The 18,971-nt window shown below is 39.2% G+C and overlaps 1 protein-coding gene across 4 annotated transcripts in view; it reads right to left on the reverse strand.

Moving 5' to 3' along the window:
* Positions 1 to 1,635: 1,635 nt before the first annotated feature.
* The window catches only part of LOC126380332 (UTP--glucose-1-phosphate uridylyltransferase), a 32,844-nt gene continuing 15,508 nt past the window's right edge, over positions 1,636 to 18,971 (reverse strand). For 3 of the 4 annotated variants that reach the window (XM_050029680.1, XM_050029677.1, XM_050029681.1), the window contains 5 exons: positions 13,652 to 13,838; positions 8,166 to 8,398; positions 7,390 to 7,595; positions 6,117 to 6,888; positions 1,636 to 5,654 (listed from right to left, as the gene is read on the reverse strand). In XM_050029680.1, coding sequence (XP_049885637.1) covers positions 5,547 to 5,654; positions 6,117 to 6,888; positions 7,390 to 7,595; positions 8,166 to 8,398; positions 13,652 to 13,838 — 1,506 coding nt within the window. In that variant the 3' untranslated portion in view covers positions 1,636 to 5,546. Of the gene's footprint in view, positions 5,655 to 6,116; positions 6,889 to 7,389; positions 7,596 to 8,165; positions 8,399 to 13,651; positions 13,839 to 17,465; positions 17,787 to 18,971 lie in introns of those variants that run through there. The other variant, XM_050029678.1, reaches the window with a different exon arrangement.

Genomic DNA, 18,971 nt, shown 5'->3' on the forward strand with positions numbered 1-18,971 from the left:
ATGGACACTCTCCGCTCCGCACCTATTCGTATCGGGGCCGAGCTAGATTTACCTCAAACCCTGTTGGGTCTCACTTTGGGACACACCGTATACTTCATACAAAAATGACTTTCTTGCCGCCTAACGCGGGAATGACTTTTATTCTATGACCAGTCTACCACAAGTCGTTAAGGAGGAAGGGATCGCGTGGAACTGCTTGTCTCGCTCGCATTTGATCGATAGGTGGCACACGATAAAATTGAGATTTTTGTATGGCGTGTGAGGGGTGTGCTATAGTGAGTGAAAAGTATCGGCGTCCGAAGGACGTAATATACGATCCCGACGACCCGATTACTCTAGCCATAGAGGCAGCCAATCAGCTCGCGACACCAAACACTTCAGGACCCCGATACCGACCCCGCCGGCGTGGTCGACGATTTCCCTCATTCAGCGCTTATCGCTATCGACCCGCTAGGGTCGATTAATTCTTTCAAATATTTTTCCTCTCAGACGACGCCCTGAGCCGAGGTTCGCGCCCAACTGGGCACCCTCAGGCCTGTTGTCTTAAACGTTGTACCGGGTGAGAGCCTTCAGCGCTCCCCATTTGTCCAGCCAAGTAGTTAATGCCATCTGCGGCAAATCTACAATAAGTCACGTCAAAAAAAAAAAGCTATAGTGAGACCCTGTAGGGTCGAGGGGACCTAGCTCGGCACAGATGCTGGAGTTTCCGTTTAATAGCCAGCGTCCAGCATGCACCTTTACACGCAAACACGGTATCATACAAACTCACACATACATGCAATTGGCTTTAAATAACTTACTTTGCTACTGCTGAATCTAGCGCTTCTTTGGCCTTTTGAAAGTGTTTACTTTTCGCTGAAGATGCGCCTTTGAAATCTTCTTGAGTATTTGCTGAGTTATCTATGCTTGTCGCGATATGGAGACATGTAAGTAGTAGTACACATCGCAGGCTCACTGCCGGCATGGCGTGAGCGGTACCGTTAGAACCTCAGATACAGCGTGTCTGCAGATACTTAGCACAACAATAAATGAATACCATTTGTTCTACAAGATCGATTCTATTATTCAACTTAATTGAAATCTTGTTTTATATTAGCGATGGAGTAAATCAATTTTCCGTCAATGGCTGATTTTGATTCTCTGACAATTTTCCGTGTTAAACACTCAATTACAAACTATATTGAATAAAAGGTTAAAGTGCGCTTCGGCTGTTACATACAGAAATGCTATCATACATGATTCTTCTGTGTTTAAGTACTGTACCTACTTAAATAAAGTAACAATTGACAAAAACAATGGCCCCGATTCCCGCGTGCACCTCCAAATGTAATTTTAAGTTATACCTGTCATTTTCTTATCCGCCGAAAAGAAAAGGGACAGGAAATTTATAAACCAGGCGAATCAAATAGGCTCTCGATTACCCGTCCCTTTCCTTTTGAGGGTAAGAAAATGACAGGTATAACTTAAAATAAAATAAGGTGGTTTGTACTGGAATCAGCACCTTTTGCCGTTACTTTAGGAGTTGCAACATTTTTTATAGACAGAAAAAGTAGCAGGTCGAAATATTTATCAAAAAATCAAAAGGCCGAATTCCGACGGGGCTAGAAAACGGGAGAGAAAATAAAAGACCATAAATAATCCAACAACGTATCAATTTAATTGAAATTTTAACTTTAATTTGAACACTAGGACTAAGTTTGTAGTGTACTTTACAAAGAAGCCATATAAACCGCAGTAAATGTATTGTACGGCAACCTTACTTTGACACTCTAGAGCGATTCAATCGGGCTTTTCTACGTACTACACAAAGAAAAAGTTAAAACTTACTTTCCTCTAAGGCCCCTCCCCACGGCGCGGCGGGTCTTTACAGCGACACTATCGCGCGTTCGCATCGATGCAAACGCGACTCTGTGGCGCACTGATGCTCAGTTCTCCACTCACGCGCTACCCTTCCCCCAACATCGTAAACACGGTCGCGCGCTTGCATCGTTACAGTCACGATGAATCACTACAAGTCGCCGTAGGGGAGGGACCTAATAACAATAAGTAATACAAAAACAAATATAATCAACAAGTATCGAAACTTACTATAAAATCCAGTTAACAAATAGACAGGAAATAAACTGATTTTAAAAAAAATATCGTATATAAAAAAGAGCGGATGACCGTGGGGACCGCATTTGAATTTCCTTCAAGAAATATCGCGGACTCCACCGGGTAACAGACTACGCTCTGGGACCGAAGTTCGCGCCCAACTGGGTACCATCAGGCCTGTTGTTTTAAATTTTGTACCGGGTGAAAGTTCTCAGCGCTCCTCATTTGTCCCGATAAGTAGTTAATGCGATTTGTGGCAAATCTAAAATAAGTCACGTTAAAAAAAAACACTTGTTAAGCGTACAACCAACTGCGGTAGAAAATTCGTGTGCTGTAGACAATACATACTATTTATAATATACATACTATTTAAACCCATGAAAATTACGACTCTGGAGTGATAAATGTACGAAGAAAAAATGTGCTTTGTAAACTAATTGTATCTGTAAAAAATCTGTAAAATTTTTACACAATATTTTATTAAATAAAAAAACAATTAGTCAAATTTCGCTCGCGTATACCCAACAATAAACTTTTACAATATTTCTACAATAATTAAACTTAAAAAATAATTTTAAGACATGGCATTTTTATAAAAAAAAAAAACTAAATAACAAATTTTAAGCAAAAGGCAACATTTGGTTTTGTTTTGATATAAACATAGAAAAAGAATTAAAAGATAATAAATAATTTCATATTTATTTACATAAAAAGTTATATAAAGAAGATAGTTATACAAACTGATCTTGATAGCTAAAACTGGATTATTGTTTCCATCTAAGTAGACGTTGGTGTAGGCGCCACCTAAATTTATTTTAAGTTATACCTGTCATTTTCTTATACGCCGAAAAGGAAATTTAGAGAGAAATCTTAAACAACCCTCTCAAAATGTATTTTATTCACCCGGGTTTCACGTACATTTTAAAATTAAATTGAATTGGATTTAATTGTCTATCATCCGTCCCTTTCTTTTACGACGGAGAAAAATATGACAGGTATAACTTAAAATAAATTTAAGAGGTGTTTGCAGGAATCAGGGCCACGCTATAATCAAAAGATTGAGTTTTCAAAGCAGAGCTTAAAATTAATTTCGGTTATAGGTAATTGAATTAACGGCCTTGATCACACATGCAACAGCTACGTCTACTAATATTCTGTGCTATACTTAATATAACTAAGGTTAGAATATCTCTTCGCTGTTTTACCCATTCGAGTAATACGTAAACCGAATTTTAGCAGCATGATTAGAATGACAGCAGGACAGATTATAATACATTGCCCAGTGCGATAGAGACCCATATATCGCCTCTTTCGCACTCAAAGTATGCAGCTTAGCCTCCCCCCCAACCATTTTCATCAAATCTAAACTAGTGTTTATGTAATAGTTGAATATTCCAGAGTGAAGTCTGTTTCTAAGAAACTTAAAAACGACACGCAATACAGTTTGTCTACGTATATATGATAGGTGCGAGAAAAAACGATACGTATCACTCTCAATACGCTATTTTATCGGTTGCGCTAAGTACTGTGTTTAATATGCGGTTTTTACTTGTAAAGACCATTTTCTGCCAGTGAAACTTTTTCGAAGAGATAGACTTTAGAAATAATAATTATATAAAATTGTTTTAGATAATTCTAAGTTACTTAAGTTAATTAGGGTTGTTGCGAAATATACTCAAAACGCTGTTGTATACTTAATATATTATAATCGATTAAATTGTGATACGATGAATCAAACTTTAAAATTATTATTATCGCAGCGTATGCCGTTTGTATACATTACAAAACTCTTCTTGGATAGTGTACCTACTTACTCTAAAATAAATTCATTTTCTGTGGCAGCCCTAGACATCACACACACAGTTGCGCGAGTACAAAAACGTCGTCAGTGTAGTGTCTGTGTAATATAGGTAGTTATGAGATTATATCTGTGTGCCTCTGCCCAGCAGTGGGATGTATAGATCGCCCATAACCCAACACAGTGACAACTCAAAAAAATTCGCCACTATAATGTCCATTTTGACAAAATAAAGTACAGTAATGAGGATAAAAACTGCCTGTTTCTCCCATCAGGTGTCGCTACTGTTAAGGGTTTTTAAATTTTGACAGTTCCCCAGACTATTTGAGTAAACAAACATATTTTTTTGGTTATATTTTTACACTATAACCTTCTAATTTTAATTTAGCCTAAAATAGGCTCCTTCCTTTCAAATCGCTTTTGTATGAACACGAAACCATAGTTTTTGAGTTGTAACCTTATTGGTTATGAGCGATTAACCATTTCTAAAAAAAAAATTCAATAATCAATGTGTGTGGGCCAAGCGAAATTGAGTCCAATTATAAAATAATTCGATTGAACTTTCCTTGGCTTCGCTTGTGTATTTTTTATCAGTAAGGCGGATACTTTCCGTTTCTCTTTTCCGCTTTTCTTCTTACCTTTTTGTATAATGTGATTTTTCAAAAAGGCGGTTATGTGGTTTTTACTAAAAGGCGACGTTATTCTTATGAATCCCTTCGCAAACTATGACGTTATTCGATATTATACGGAACACCAGTAATTATAACATGACCGAGTTGTACAGACACTTTTTATCTTACTTGAAGCGGTAGGACTTACGTACTATTATAGTTATTAAACCAATCACAGTTAGTGGAGGTAATAATAATATTTCATTCTAATAATAACGCAAGAGTGCATAACGCATCCCATATATCATTTTGGCGACTCATAACTCAAAGAGACTCCACGAAGAGTCAAAATTGAAATGGCCGGGTCAAAGATAAATTATAAAATACTAATCTAGAAATAGTAGCTAGTCTAACATGATCCAAAATCAAACTCATTTTTCTTTTTGTCTGATTTGTGATTTTTAATTACGATTTATATAACAATGAGGACGACGTTTGAGCACGGTTGCCGATGACGTCATACGTGTATATACCTATCTGTATAAATTCCATAGAAACGTATCGTTTTGTAAAAAATATCTCAATTGACCAACTTTTCCTCTAGCCTCTGCTTTGGATGGTTCGATAAAATATATTAAAAACCTCAATAACTGTGATCGGGGATACAAGTCTACTAAATGATAAAAGTATGAATATTACTGCGCCTGGCCAGTCTAAAGGTGAACGCGCAAAACTAGTTTGCAGCAAAATGCGCGACGTTGCATACGATTTATAAAATGCGATCACTACGGCGCGTGCGGCACCTGCGACGCGAATAGGTGCGCGTTCACCTTAAGATGGTGAAAAATCTATCTCGTTTTACTTTTTGGCTCACCATTTTTTTTAAATATATATATGACACTTCAACTGATGACGACACCTCAATATTTCCATAGAAATGTAGTTTTAATATTGCGTAAAACATATCTCATTTGACTAGGTTCCCATTATTTAGTAGTCTTGTATATTACGTTCACTGCCAGTTGCTCCGCACTATGGCCTACCTAGTGGTCCAGAATACGTAGATTTCCGGACACAATCTTGTTTTCCAGCACAGCACCTGAGGGTATGTCGATTCTGTCTCCATGGTTCGCTATGATGATCACTGTGCCCTGAAAGCGTTAATAATAATTATTAATAGGCCCATTATTTGACACATTGTATAAGAAAACTACGTATGCTCAAAACTGACAGCTAGCATTTGAAGGTTTTGGAAGGAACGACATTTAGTAAAAAAAAAATCACGTCCAATGTTTTTAATTTACTTTGCAAGGAAATTTTGTACTTTGATGATTGTTGATTAAGCAGGGTTAAAATGGCCACATCGAAGCTATTCATCTAAGAAAGCAATATTACTGTTTGACATTTGTTTGCATTGCGCACCTACATTTATATATATGCGCAAATGTCTAATTGCAACATTCCTTTCTTAGATGAATTGCTTCGATGTGGCCATTTTAACCCCCCGGGTCTTTTTATACCATGATTTGACACTACTTTCAGGTTGATCGATTATCATGACGTTTCTGGGTTATTTTTGAGCGGTATCCTTTATGTTATGTCTGCTGGCTTACCTTGAGCGAAACGCCCCTGCCGAATGTGACGTCACCAGACACTGTCAGATGATCCAGCTCGATCAGGTCCGGTATGGTCGCGAACCGGTTCAGGAACTCCTTCACCTTCGCGAAGTGGTTGTCCCCGAGCTTCACCAGCGGCGTCGACGGGAACATCCTTTGAGGGGACATCACTAACGACCCGTGCGACAGTGAGTACAAGTTAGACATCACTAGGAGTAAGTCAGATGTCTTCTTCACCGGCAAGAAGCGACTCCTCGGCACGTTAACACCGATACCGCCTTCGAAGCACTTCATAGCGGCGCCCACTGCGGTTTCTAGCTGGATCACATTCACTCCATCAGAAAGAGACTTGTTGTTGACAATGATCTCCATGTTCAATGATCCTTGGTCGACCACGCGCTGAATCGCATCCAACTTGGCCCATAAGTTGTTCGTGTTGAAGAACTTGAACTGGCTGACGGATTTGAAGTCATCCACGTGTTCTTTCGGGACTTGCGCTATCTCGAGCAGGCGCAGTTTGTCTTCGTACTGAATGAGAGTTCCTCCCTTAACGTCTGCTCTGGTTTTGTCAGTCACTTCCATGACGAACTCGGAGACGTTATGGGAGTCTGGGTTGAGGAGCAGGTTGAGAATGTTCAGGTCGACGGTAGCGCCCAGGTTATCGATGTTACTGATGAAGCAGTAAGTGCGACCTTCCTTGATGAATTTTTGGAGGAGGCCAGAGTTGTAGAAGGACTCGTAGAAGTCGCCGTGGCCGGGCGGATACCATCTGCAATTAGTAAGCAGACATTTAGGTATTTTTTTTTACTTCTTCAACAAATGCAACTAATTGTGAACATTATAAGCGATAACTATAATATAGCTGGATCCTGATACCATTGATCTATTCATCCGTGATAGCCCAGTTCGAAGAACGCGTAACTTACTTGGGCATAATCATCCAAGACTGGTCTTCTTTAGGTAAATTTCGGTGGCCGTAACTTAATCGATAAATATTGTATTTTGTATTGTATTATTTTTTTGATGGCGTGACGACTTGGACGCTTGCCGGAGGGATTGGCCGGAATACGCACAGGACCGCGAAAAATGGAAGGAGGGGGAGGCCTTTGCCCAGCAGTGGGATCTTGTAGGCTAGATTAGATTAGATTGTATTTTGTGGAGGCGCCACTGAGGTCTCGTACAACCTAAATGTTTTGCTAGGACCGCCACTGGTAAACGCTACATTGGCCATGTCAGAGACTTCAGACGATCGAAGATATTTAAAACTCACGCCTCAATATCGTTGTGCACATCAGCGTTCTTAGTGATGGGAAGTAGTGACTCGCGGTTGATGCGCGGGTGGCACGACTGGTTGAATGTGTGGATGTCCAGCTTCAGCCCCTGGTACTTGCGGATCACCTTCTGAGTGTCCTCGTCTGTGTTGAACGAGTTCATCAACACCAGAGGAACGTTGCACTTGTAGGTCTTGTTCAGGTGCTGTGAACAAGAATAAAACCCATTTTAGTACAGGGTGTTAAACCCCCTCCGGTTGATTGAGGGTAGGCCTATGCCCCGCAGTGGGACGTATGTAGGCTGTTTATGTATATCCTCATTGGTTTTTAAAAGATGTGTTGCTGTTGCAGTTTCTTGTCATTTCTTCTCCTCAGCCATAACACCTTGCGAAATGACGTAAATTCAAAAATGTTACATTGACCTTCAACAAGTTTATCCATGATAATTACGTTGAATAAATGATTCTGATTTCTGATTTATGTTATGTAAGGGTGTTAGTGAAACCGTAACGGAAACTTCGGGGGATGATTCACACCATTAATCTGAGTTGACTTCTGGTATTTCATGTCGGAAACTTCATGAAATCTTTAGGGTTTTATAATATTCCGATTTCAACAAATACTCCAAACAACGTGGAGGTGTTTGGGGAGTGACGGGGAACATAAAATTCGAAGTGTATGGGATTTTGAACGTGTGATCTGGGGATGTTGTCAGGAAGGCAACCAGCCAGGACGTGAAGTCAGTGGTCAGGAACGATATCAATATTGTACGAACCTCGATCTGCTGGACAGTCAAATCCAGGAAGGTGAGTTCATTTCGTACAGAGATCACAGACTTCGGCCCCTTGCATCCCATGGAAGTGCCCAGTCCACCGTTCAGTTTCACCACGACCAACTTGTCCAGCATATTGTGGACATTCTCCGTGGTGGGGGTATGGAGCGACGAGTAGTCGATCACAGCGCCTTCTGGAAGCTTCTGGATCTTTTCCCATGTCACCGATGGGCCCTCTGTGAAAACGAAGTCAATAACTTTAGTAGTTTCTGAGAGAACATGTGACAGGCAGACAGTCACACCATGAGCTATAGTTAATATATTAAAAAACATTTCAAAGAATAATTATATAAAAAGGTGGCCTGTAAAAGAGATTGTTTTCGAATAAAATCTGCTTAGTGGGAAATATCAAATACATGAGGACTTAATAAAAAAGTTTATTTAGGTAAAACCAACGACACACATATACATTTACAAAATTAAAATACACACACATTAATATTTAGTTGGAAAACATAAAGGTATATGGGTGCCGCTGCTAACCAAAAAAGACCAGGACTTAACACATAGCAGGATAAATGACATTGGATAACATAAGCCATCTGTAGCCGCAGCATATGAAAATTAATATAAAATTCTATATACGTTGCACAGCAGGGTAAAAGCCTGCCCTTAATGAACCTTAGAGGGGAGGCAAGATTAGTTGTCGCCAACTTGCAGTCAAAGAGTATATAGCAAAATTTTCGCATTAGTGCAATTTGTATGAAATATTTAAACATTATGAGCATGTTATCAGGATGATTGCCGAGAGGATGGACTCGGCTGTTCTACGTCGCTTTACCGACTTTGTTCATAAGCGCGTAAATCGGTAAAGGGGCCTAAACTTGTTTGATTGTCTTATACTCACTAACATAGATACTAAGTTTATGTAACTACTAACATCTTATGGACAATCTTAGTCTGAAATAAAATATTTTTATTTTTTATTTTTATTTTTTTTTAATAGAAAATGTTACACAAATAGTCACCAAGGTTCTCTTATCTAACAGCGATAACACACGCGATAGCAGTCGTTCGATGTATTAAAGTGTCTGTTATAAAAGTGTACGATTTCGGTATCCTATTATAACTCTAATGGTCATTATGGGTGATAGGTCGATGATCTATCACTATACGGTTCATTATATCCAATTTAGTAGGTACTTCGTCATAGAATAAGGAGCCCCGCACCCCGGACACTCCATAGAAAAATCTCATTTTTACCACAAGTGAGACAGGCAGTACGCGCGCGCTTCCTTGCTCTTTAGCTTACGGTCATTCAAGACTAAAGTAAAACCCAGAGGGGGTGAGGTCGGCGTCCTATACGAATGGGTACGGGGCGAAGAGTTGCCGTTTTATACATAACATAAACACATAAACAGCCTATATACGTCCCACTGCTGGGCACAGGCCTCCCCTCAATCAACCGGAGGGGGTATGGAGCATACTCCACCACGCTGCTCCAATGCGGGTTGGTGGAGGTGTTTTTACGGCTAATAGCCGGGACCAACGGCTTAACGTGCCTTCCGAAGCACGGAATCATCTTACTTTTTCGGACAATCAGGTGATTCAAGCCTGAAAAGTCCTTACCAAACAAAGGACAGTCTCACAAAGTGATTTCGACAATGTCCCCATCGGGAATCGAACCCGGACCTCCAGATCGTGAGCCTAACGCTCACGACACACATACATAGTATACATAGTATTTTTTATTATCACTTTGTATCAGAGGTTATCTTGTCTTGTCTAGCGTGAGGTGCCCACTGCTGGGCAAAAGCCAAACTCCAATTCCTCCACGACTCTCTCCATCCTTGCAAAAAAGTTGCCTTGGGGCGCCATATATCCTCCATGATATCACGCGCCATGATTAAGGACAAATATAAAAACTGGAATATAATTATGTATATTTAACATATCTTTAAAAACTATCGCCCAGGTTAAGAACAACTTCAAAAAACAACATTCGCTTGCAGTGTAGTAGTAGCGTGAATACAATTAGGGCCCCTCCTCGCGGCGCAATAAGATTTTATACGCTATCGCATGGTTGCGAGATTCTGGCATAAGGCCACATGTCATATAACAAAAAGTTCAACCTTTGAACGTTTTATGATAATAATTATCATGCATAACTCAATATTTCATACTAATTATATTAATATATTATTAGGACACGACTGGACTTTTAGTAAAATCCAAAAATATCCTTTATGTTGTCTACTTTATAAGTATTCAATAAATAGTCAATTCGTTTCGATCGTTTCGCCGTGGGGAAGGTCGCTTAACTGTAGTAATTTGTAATTTCTCCAATCGCACCAGCCGACGTCATCCAACGAGTGATTAGTTAATTAGACACAATATGCAATTGCTTCCTAATTGATCAGGTCGAGAGCATAGTATGCACTACACAGACTAAATGGGCATTATTTTTGAATAGCTCTTCAACTCACGTGCGCAAATATACCTGTCTCATCTTGCTAATGACAAGTTCTGATGTGCTACGTGAAATGGATATATATTTTCGAACGTGAGTCGATTCAAAAACAAGGTCTCAGTTATGAATGTTTCCTAAATTAATACAAAAACGGTCAGCAACGGGCAGACTTATATAAGATAATGAATAACTTCAACTGTGACTTCTGATCTTTGATCTGATCTTACAATATAAGATAACAAATAATTAATTGTGAAGAAAAAGAGAGGTCGCATTAGCTAGTATCTTCTTTAGCTAACGAATTATAAACCAAATGACTTCTAAATAGGGTTGTGATTCTTTTACACATTGATGTATGGCTCTTTTACCTGGATTAAATATAATATAATATAATGTAGAATAGGGCATGAAGATAACGATTACTATTTCTATCTAACTTTGTTTATTTTAACAATTTTATATTCTTCTAAGTTTTCTTATTTAAACCACCGTCCGCCATTTCCCTGTCATTCTGTAATCCTCTTCTCTCTCGCTCACTCGTCGCTCTCTCTTTCACACTCTTTACGTTACGTTTCATTCAGCCTACCATTCCTATAATAATATATCGTTTATTTCAGATACTAGTCCCATAGCATTACAAATTATACACCATCATCATCATAAATTAAAATAAAATCAATAGTTAATAAATAAACAAACAATGGCCCCGATTCCTGCAGACACCTCTTAATTTTACTTTAAGTTATACCTGTCATATTCTCATCCGCCGAAAATGAAAGGGACGGATGATTGACAGCTCTTAATTTTACGAAGAATGAGTAAATAAATGAATAACACAGGCGAATCAAAATGGTATCTCGCTGGTATGTTGATGTCAACATAATTCTGTCGGGTTACTGGCCAATGTACAATTTTCAGACGGTTGTTTTAGATTTGTGCTTAAAATTGACGTGTGTTCCATAAATTTTATGCTTGTCTATTACCCGTCCCTTTCCTTTTCGACGGATAAGAAAATGACAGATATAACTTTAAATAAAATTAGATGGTGTTTACGGGAATTAGCACCAGCATCTTCTTTAGCAATCGAATTTCAAACCAAATGACTTCTAAGCAGGGTTGTGAATGTTGTGATTCTCTTACCCATTGATGTATGGCTCTTTTACCTGGATTAAAACTACCGGGAATGTGTTTTAGCAAAAACGCGCATTACAGGTTTTCACTACAGGGGACCGTATTGTCTAAGGAGGGTGGGATACACTTCGCTAGCAAATACAATACAATAAATCTTTATTGCACACAACATTAACACATTAGTACATAGACAATGAGGGACTTTGCAGGCTATGTTCACCAAAAACAATATAGATGGCGTTGTACATATTTAACGTGATAATTACCTACTTTCTCATTGATCGGGTACATAATATAACGTAATGGCAAAGGCATATATAATTGTTGGTTGATATTTCGATCAGATATGGTATAGAATTATGTTGCCTATATTGTTTCTCTTTATTTTGAACAGAATAATAATGGATAGAAAGACTTGTTGTGGCTGGCTGTAGCAACAAGGGTAATCTAAATATATAAAAGGAGAAACTGACTGACTGACATATCAACGCATAGCCTAAACGGCTACACGTAGGCACTTGAAATTTGGAAGGGACGTAACTTAGGTATCGTAGAGGTGCACCAAGAAAGGAATTCCCGGAATTCCCACGGGAACGGGGATTAGCGGGAAAATCCTTTTGTATGAAAAATCTAAACCGCTTAAGTTAGACACTTGAACCTTAGTTAACTTAAAGCTTAGTTGCAACAGGATATTGCAAAATTCCCACGGAAACGGGACTTAGCGGGAAGAAACATTTGTATGAAAAAATCTAAACTGCATAAGTTAGATGCTTGAAATTTGATATGCACTCCCACACACACAAAGATCTCTCTTTTATAACATGCCACGCGGACGAAGTCACAGGCAAAAGCTAGTCATTTATATGCAAAAACAAAGTAAAAAGATGCATATATTATGTTAAACGAAGGCAACTCTGCACAGCGCCATCTATAAATGTAGACCAAATGTTAAACGCTGACCAAATCAAATATACTTTATAGCACAGAACTAAAATTTCAACAATCAGACATAACACATGCATACAGTACAATTTGGGCGGCCTTATTGCTGTAGAGCAACCAACCAACTGTAAACTGTAATACCATTTTTATTCCGAATAAATGATTACGATTATATTTTTTTTTTTTTGGGAACGTAGCCTGGATAGTCCCTCTATGCCAGTGTATATTTAAATGAAAGGAGATTGACCAAAAGTGGTCCAAATGTCCACCACTAACGAGACCTATTTACCTAAATAGATCACTTAATACTGGCTAATATACATTTTAAAACCAAACTGTTAGTACAGAGTTATGGTTAAATGAAAAATCATGTTTTCTAACCTTTTTAAGGGAAAAGACTTTTTAATGACAGAATATATTTGACTGCGGTTTGGTATATATTACTTAATAAAGTGATATATTTTACTAAATATGACTCGTTATCAGTGGATTGGTACACCAAGTCCCATACAACTTTGGTCAATCTCTTTTTTGTAGAAATATTTCAAAGCTGAAACATCTTATTTTGCACTTAACTTTTAATGGAAATAGTGAAGTTTCAGTGAACCCTAATAACTTTTCTACGGAACCCGTATAATCCACGAATCGCTGACTTAGAGAATCACCCTGCTGTTTCCACAAGTGAGACATCAAAATTCAAACTAGAAAATATCTTTATTCAGTAGGTAACACAGTTACACTTTGAATTGTATTTTTTTAAGAATAAGAATAAAATAAATTTATTGCCAGTAACAATAAACAAATAAAGAACGTCTCATCCACCTAAAACTAGTGCAGCTCCTCACAACCAGTATGGCCGGGGAGAAGAAGCTGCAGGAAAAACTTCGGCACAGGGCCCTAGACGTAAAGAAGAAGACGTTAAAAAAAGTATATAAAAGACGCTTACGTTCAGCTAGGAATCTGGCGAAAAGATTCTTGAACCCTCGGAACTCCTTCTCGAGCAGCGGGCGGCGGGTCTCGGGGGCGGATTCCCGCAGCCGCTCCAACTCCACTTCCAGCCTCTTGAGGGCATCCCGCTTCGTCGCTTCCTTGAAGTCGCGCGAGCCCGACGGAGTCCGCTGGTGACTGCGGATCTGGAATTTTGTTCATTATTCTTCATCATCATGATCAATTTAAGAGCCAGGCTCATGTCGGTGCAGCATTTTCCATGCTACTTTTTTAGGGAAAAATAGGGCAGTGGTTTCCTTCTTGCCTTCCGCCCCAAATTATTCATTCATCATCATCATCAGCCCATTAGCGTCCCCACTGCTGGGGCACGGGCCTTCCCTATGGATGGATAGGGAGATCGGGCCTTAAACCATCACGCGGGCCCAGTGCGGATTGATGGTTATTAACGACTGCTAATGCAGCCGGGACCAACGGCTTAACGTGACTTCCGAAGCACGGAGGAGCTCGAGATGAAAACTTTTTTTTTGTGGTCACCCATCTTATGACCGGCCTTTGCGAAAGTTGCTTAACTTCAACAATCGCAGACCGAGCGCGTTTACCGCTGCGCCACCGAGCTCCTCAAATTATTCATTATTCCGTCATTATTCTTATTAAGTATTAAAAATAGGTGACCACAATCTCACCTGATGGTAAGTAAAGATGTAACCTTATTATTATTATTGCGTATGGCAGACAAAAATCCAGCTTAAGATCCCCTAGCCAAGTCTCTGCCACATCCGTCACACAATGCAGCTCGGCTATGCCACCTAGAAACCGGTGTAGAGGGCACTCGTTCACTATGTGAGATAGGGTAAGATGTAGCCTAAGCCTTTTTTACCGACTTCAAAAAAGGAGGAGGTTCTCAATTCGACCATATATTTTTTACTGCCACATCACTGTTCATGATAGCAATGGAGAATCTTAGAATTTTCGTATCAAAAGTTGGCTTAAAGTTTGTCTTCTCTTTGTCTACCCACGCCTTTGGGGATTACAGGCGTGAATTTATATAAGCAATGTTTTTTTATTGAAATACAATTTGCGAGTGTGTTAATTATTTTCTTGTTGACTTGAATCGTATGTAGGTACGTAGGTATACATTACTATGTGAAGGTCATAATCGTGTACCTATTGCGTCTAACTATATTATTTGAGAACTACGTAGCACAGTTACAAACAACATATCATGGGTAAGAATAAAAAGATAAGAATAATTATTAAGGGCTTAGGCCGGGTTTCCACTGACGCGGAGATGTGCGGATTTGACCAATCAGCGATGATTGGCTATACAGGTTGTGAGAAGCTGCAGTAGTTTTAGGCGGATGAGACGTTCGTTATGTAAAAATTGACGATTCAAAGTGTAACTATGTTACCTACTGAATAAAGATATTTTTGAATTTTGAATTTTGTTCGAGAGAGCGAAAAACGAAGACGCTGTCACTCTCTCCGTCACGATGATTGGTCGATTCCTGCACATCTCCGCACAGCTCCATCCGAGTCTGGATGGGGTGTGTAGTGTGCGTGCGTGTATATCGGTGGGCAGGATCGCAATTTCGCCATTCATTTTAGACCTACACCCGATGAATCAGGCCCGATAGATTGGGTAGTGTAATAAGGCCTTTAGATCTCTATTTGATGAGGGGACGCCTATGTCAGTTTTTATACATGACTTATAGTAGTTTTGCCTCGGATGGCATTAGTTACTCAGCCGGACAATAGCAAGTGCTACTAACAATATAAATTGTATTTGAAATTTTACATATGTACCTATGAATTTAAACAATCCAAAAATATAACAATACACTACAACCTCAGCTCAGGGCGTCGTCTGAGAAGACCAGAATGGACCGATCGAGATATCCACGTCGTCGCGGTTCATAGACTTCTTATTATAGAAAGACGCCGCGGGAGCATACCAGGTGGGACCGAGACATGCTCAAAACGAGCATATCAGAGGCAACGGTCGTATTATTAAACTTTCCACATCATTCATTACTTTTTGGGTATCAACTACAACTAGCGCTTGTGTTGCTGGGGTTCAGCCAGAAATATATTGGTGCGGTCGCTTCACGCCGGCGTGAGTTAACATGAAGTCGCTACTCAATATGTAACGAAGTTACACTTTGAATCGTCAATTATATCTAGCGGGAATATATCTCTTATTTTATGATCAATAGCGTGGTCGGTATCGGGGTCCTGAAGAGGTCAGGATCGTAAATCACCTCCTTGTGCTAAGTAGTAATAAGTTCCTATGGTCTGTTTTTATGTTTATAAGTAACTTTATTGTTTTAAAGATCTTCGTTGAAATGTTCAGAAATGTTCAAACATAAAAAGAATATCTACACTTACATAAGTACTACTACTTAACTACTAGTAATACTTATGTTTTACGTAATTATCATGACTATTATTTTCTGTCATCGTTGATTTCCGTGTTGTCATCAACAAACATCAGAATACGCAGTTCAAGGTCCTTCGGTTAGCCACGGCTGGTCAACAAATAGTATATTTATGGAACACGACGTGCGTGCCATGGTATAAGAAGACCAGGTATGCTCAATCCTATGACAAGCCGCCATTGCTAGCCCTTTGATGACGTAAGCATTACCATTAAATTGGTATCTCCAACTTTCCAAGGACGTAAATTTTATTATTCAAAATTAAGTGAATCTCTCTGTGTCACATACACATCATCATCACCAGCCCATTAACGTCCCCACTGCTGGGGCACCGGCCTTTCCTATGGATGGATAGGGAGATCGGGCCTTAAACCACCACGCGGACCCAGTGCGGATTGGTGGTTATTAACGACTGCTAATGCAACCGGAACCAACGGCTTAACGTGCCTTCCGAAGCACGGAGGAGCTCGAGAAGAAAACTTTTTTTTTTGTGGTCACCCATCCTATGACCGGCCTTTGCGAAAGTTGCTTAACTTCAACAAACGCAGACCGAGCGCGTTTACCGCTGCGCCACCGAGCTTCTCACATATACAAACATTATTAAAACTGTAAGTAAATCCTTTACTAAAAGTTCAAAATTTCCTTGCAAAGTAAATATAAAAACATTGGTCCTGGATAATTTATTTATTACGAAATGGCAATAGGTACAATACAGGGCGGGATGACGTCAGCTGGGCTAACCTTGAAATGTTAGCTGTCAGTTTTGAGCGTACCTGGTTTTCCTATACCATGGTTCGTGCCCCACCCAGCAGAGCCCACATAAGAGCCAGGGACGTGGTTGCGCCGCGACTTGTGCTGAGTGAGGCCCTTTTGTTTCAGGATGTCCACCACCGCCCTATGATCTCGGCGAATTGTTTTGTGAAAATTTTAAGTGATGTTTGGCGATAGAAGAAGAAAGGATATGTACACTATCTCTGTTGGCTTTTACGATTTGCCCAGGGAGATACCTAATCCTCTGAATGCGATCTGTGTTTATAAGTATTTGCTTTGAATCGAGCATAGAAGCAAAAACATTTTTTTTATCCATTTGTTTACAATAACAAAATTATGGACCTCACTGCGGGTAATTTGACATGTTCGTGTTTGGAGCGATCGTGAAGTTCCGAGATAGAAGCACACCAATAAAAAACACATCATATTTGTTAAAAAAAGACAATGCAATGGAGTAGCGTGGTGGAGTATGCTCCATACCTCCTTGACTGTGCCAAGCAGTACGACGTATGTGTAATGTTTGGCATGTACCAAACAATGTAAACCATCTTATAATTAATTATATATAATGTGATAGTAAACAGATCATTTATGGATGTCACCTACCCACGATCTGATGAATTCTCCAGTATCCGGCATTGCAACTAAGTTCAACACAAACGTCTAACTAATACCAACAAATTACATACGAAAATTGCGCTAAAATCAAACAAATTCTCTTCAACACACACTTGTAACTTGTATTTTATAACTGATACTGACAATATTAGTTTTTATAACTGGCAAACATTTTGAGTTAAATTGCCGGGTAAATATTATTCGATTTTTGAAATTTTGTATTCGGAATGTGAATTTTATAAGCGCTGGTGCAGGTACGCGCGTGCGTTGTGCCGACCGGCGTTTCACTGCTGACTTTGATAATGGATCCTTGCTTGTTATTGGCGGTTGTATTAACGTCATGGTTTCCTGCGATATCAGTGTATTTATATCAAGTGATACCGTACTTTACACTTTGTTGTCTCTATTAAACTTGGTTATTACGTTAAATTTTGTTTAGACATGAAAACTGATGTTGGTACACGCATTATCACGATGACTGTACAAAATACGGAGTCTTAATCTAATTCTAATAAACCCAGCGGCTTAACCTAACATATTAATCTGATAAAACTGGCTGGCCATATTGTGATATTGATAATGAGTAGGTAATCACTACTATAGTACCTACCTAATAAGTAATACAGGGTGTTAGTGACATCGTAACGAAAACTTTGAGGAAAATAATTAAAAAATACTATAGTTTTCATGAATTTTCTGACGGGAAATTCCACTTGATATCAACTGAGAATCATGGTCTGAATCATCCCCATCAGTATTCGTTACCGTGTCACTTCACTAACACCGATACGTACTTCTGTGGCTACTCTTAGTTTGATTATTCTGAGTTAATATCAAGTGGGATTTTCCATCGCAAAAGTAGAATTGAAAATAATTTAAAAGAAACGTGAATTTTGCGACGGAAACTTTCACTTGGTGTTAACTCTGAATCATGGTCTGAATCTTCCCGTCAGCATTCGTTACAACGTCACTAACGCCCTCTATAATTATTAATTATTGAATAAAGATAATAGTTTCGGTATGAAAAATAGTACCTAATATCCCCGTGAATTTTGTACCCATCTACATCATCACATCCCTACTGTTATCCTTAGCGTTCATATGGTCCACTTACCTAACCTGGAGATTTGTCAGGTCCGATTTTTTTACAGAAGCTACTGTCTTTCTGACCTTTCAACTCGCGAAGGAAAATCCACCCCAGTACAGGTTAGGCCCGCCTATTCATCAGGAAAAAATATTTGCACAGTGGGACATCCCACTGGTACGTTGTACTAACCAAACCACATAAGAAGCGTTATTTTATTCCTAGAGAGACAAACTATTTTCCCCCTATCGGTGTAATTTACCTACCTATTTTTACACGTCATTTAATTATAATTACGTCGGTAATAATAAATAGTATCCGAAAGTAAGATTATCCGTGCTTCGTTGGTCCCGGTTACTACTTACTCATGCATCACACACACAAACACACACACACACACATCTTATCTA

The sequence above is a fragment of the Pectinophora gossypiella genome, chromosome Z (assembly GCF_024362695.1).
Source record: "Pectinophora gossypiella chromosome Z, ilPecGoss1.1, whole genome shotgun sequence".
NCBI classification, from domain to species: Eukaryota; Metazoa; Arthropoda; class Insecta; order Lepidoptera; family Gelechiidae; genus Pectinophora; species Pectinophora gossypiella.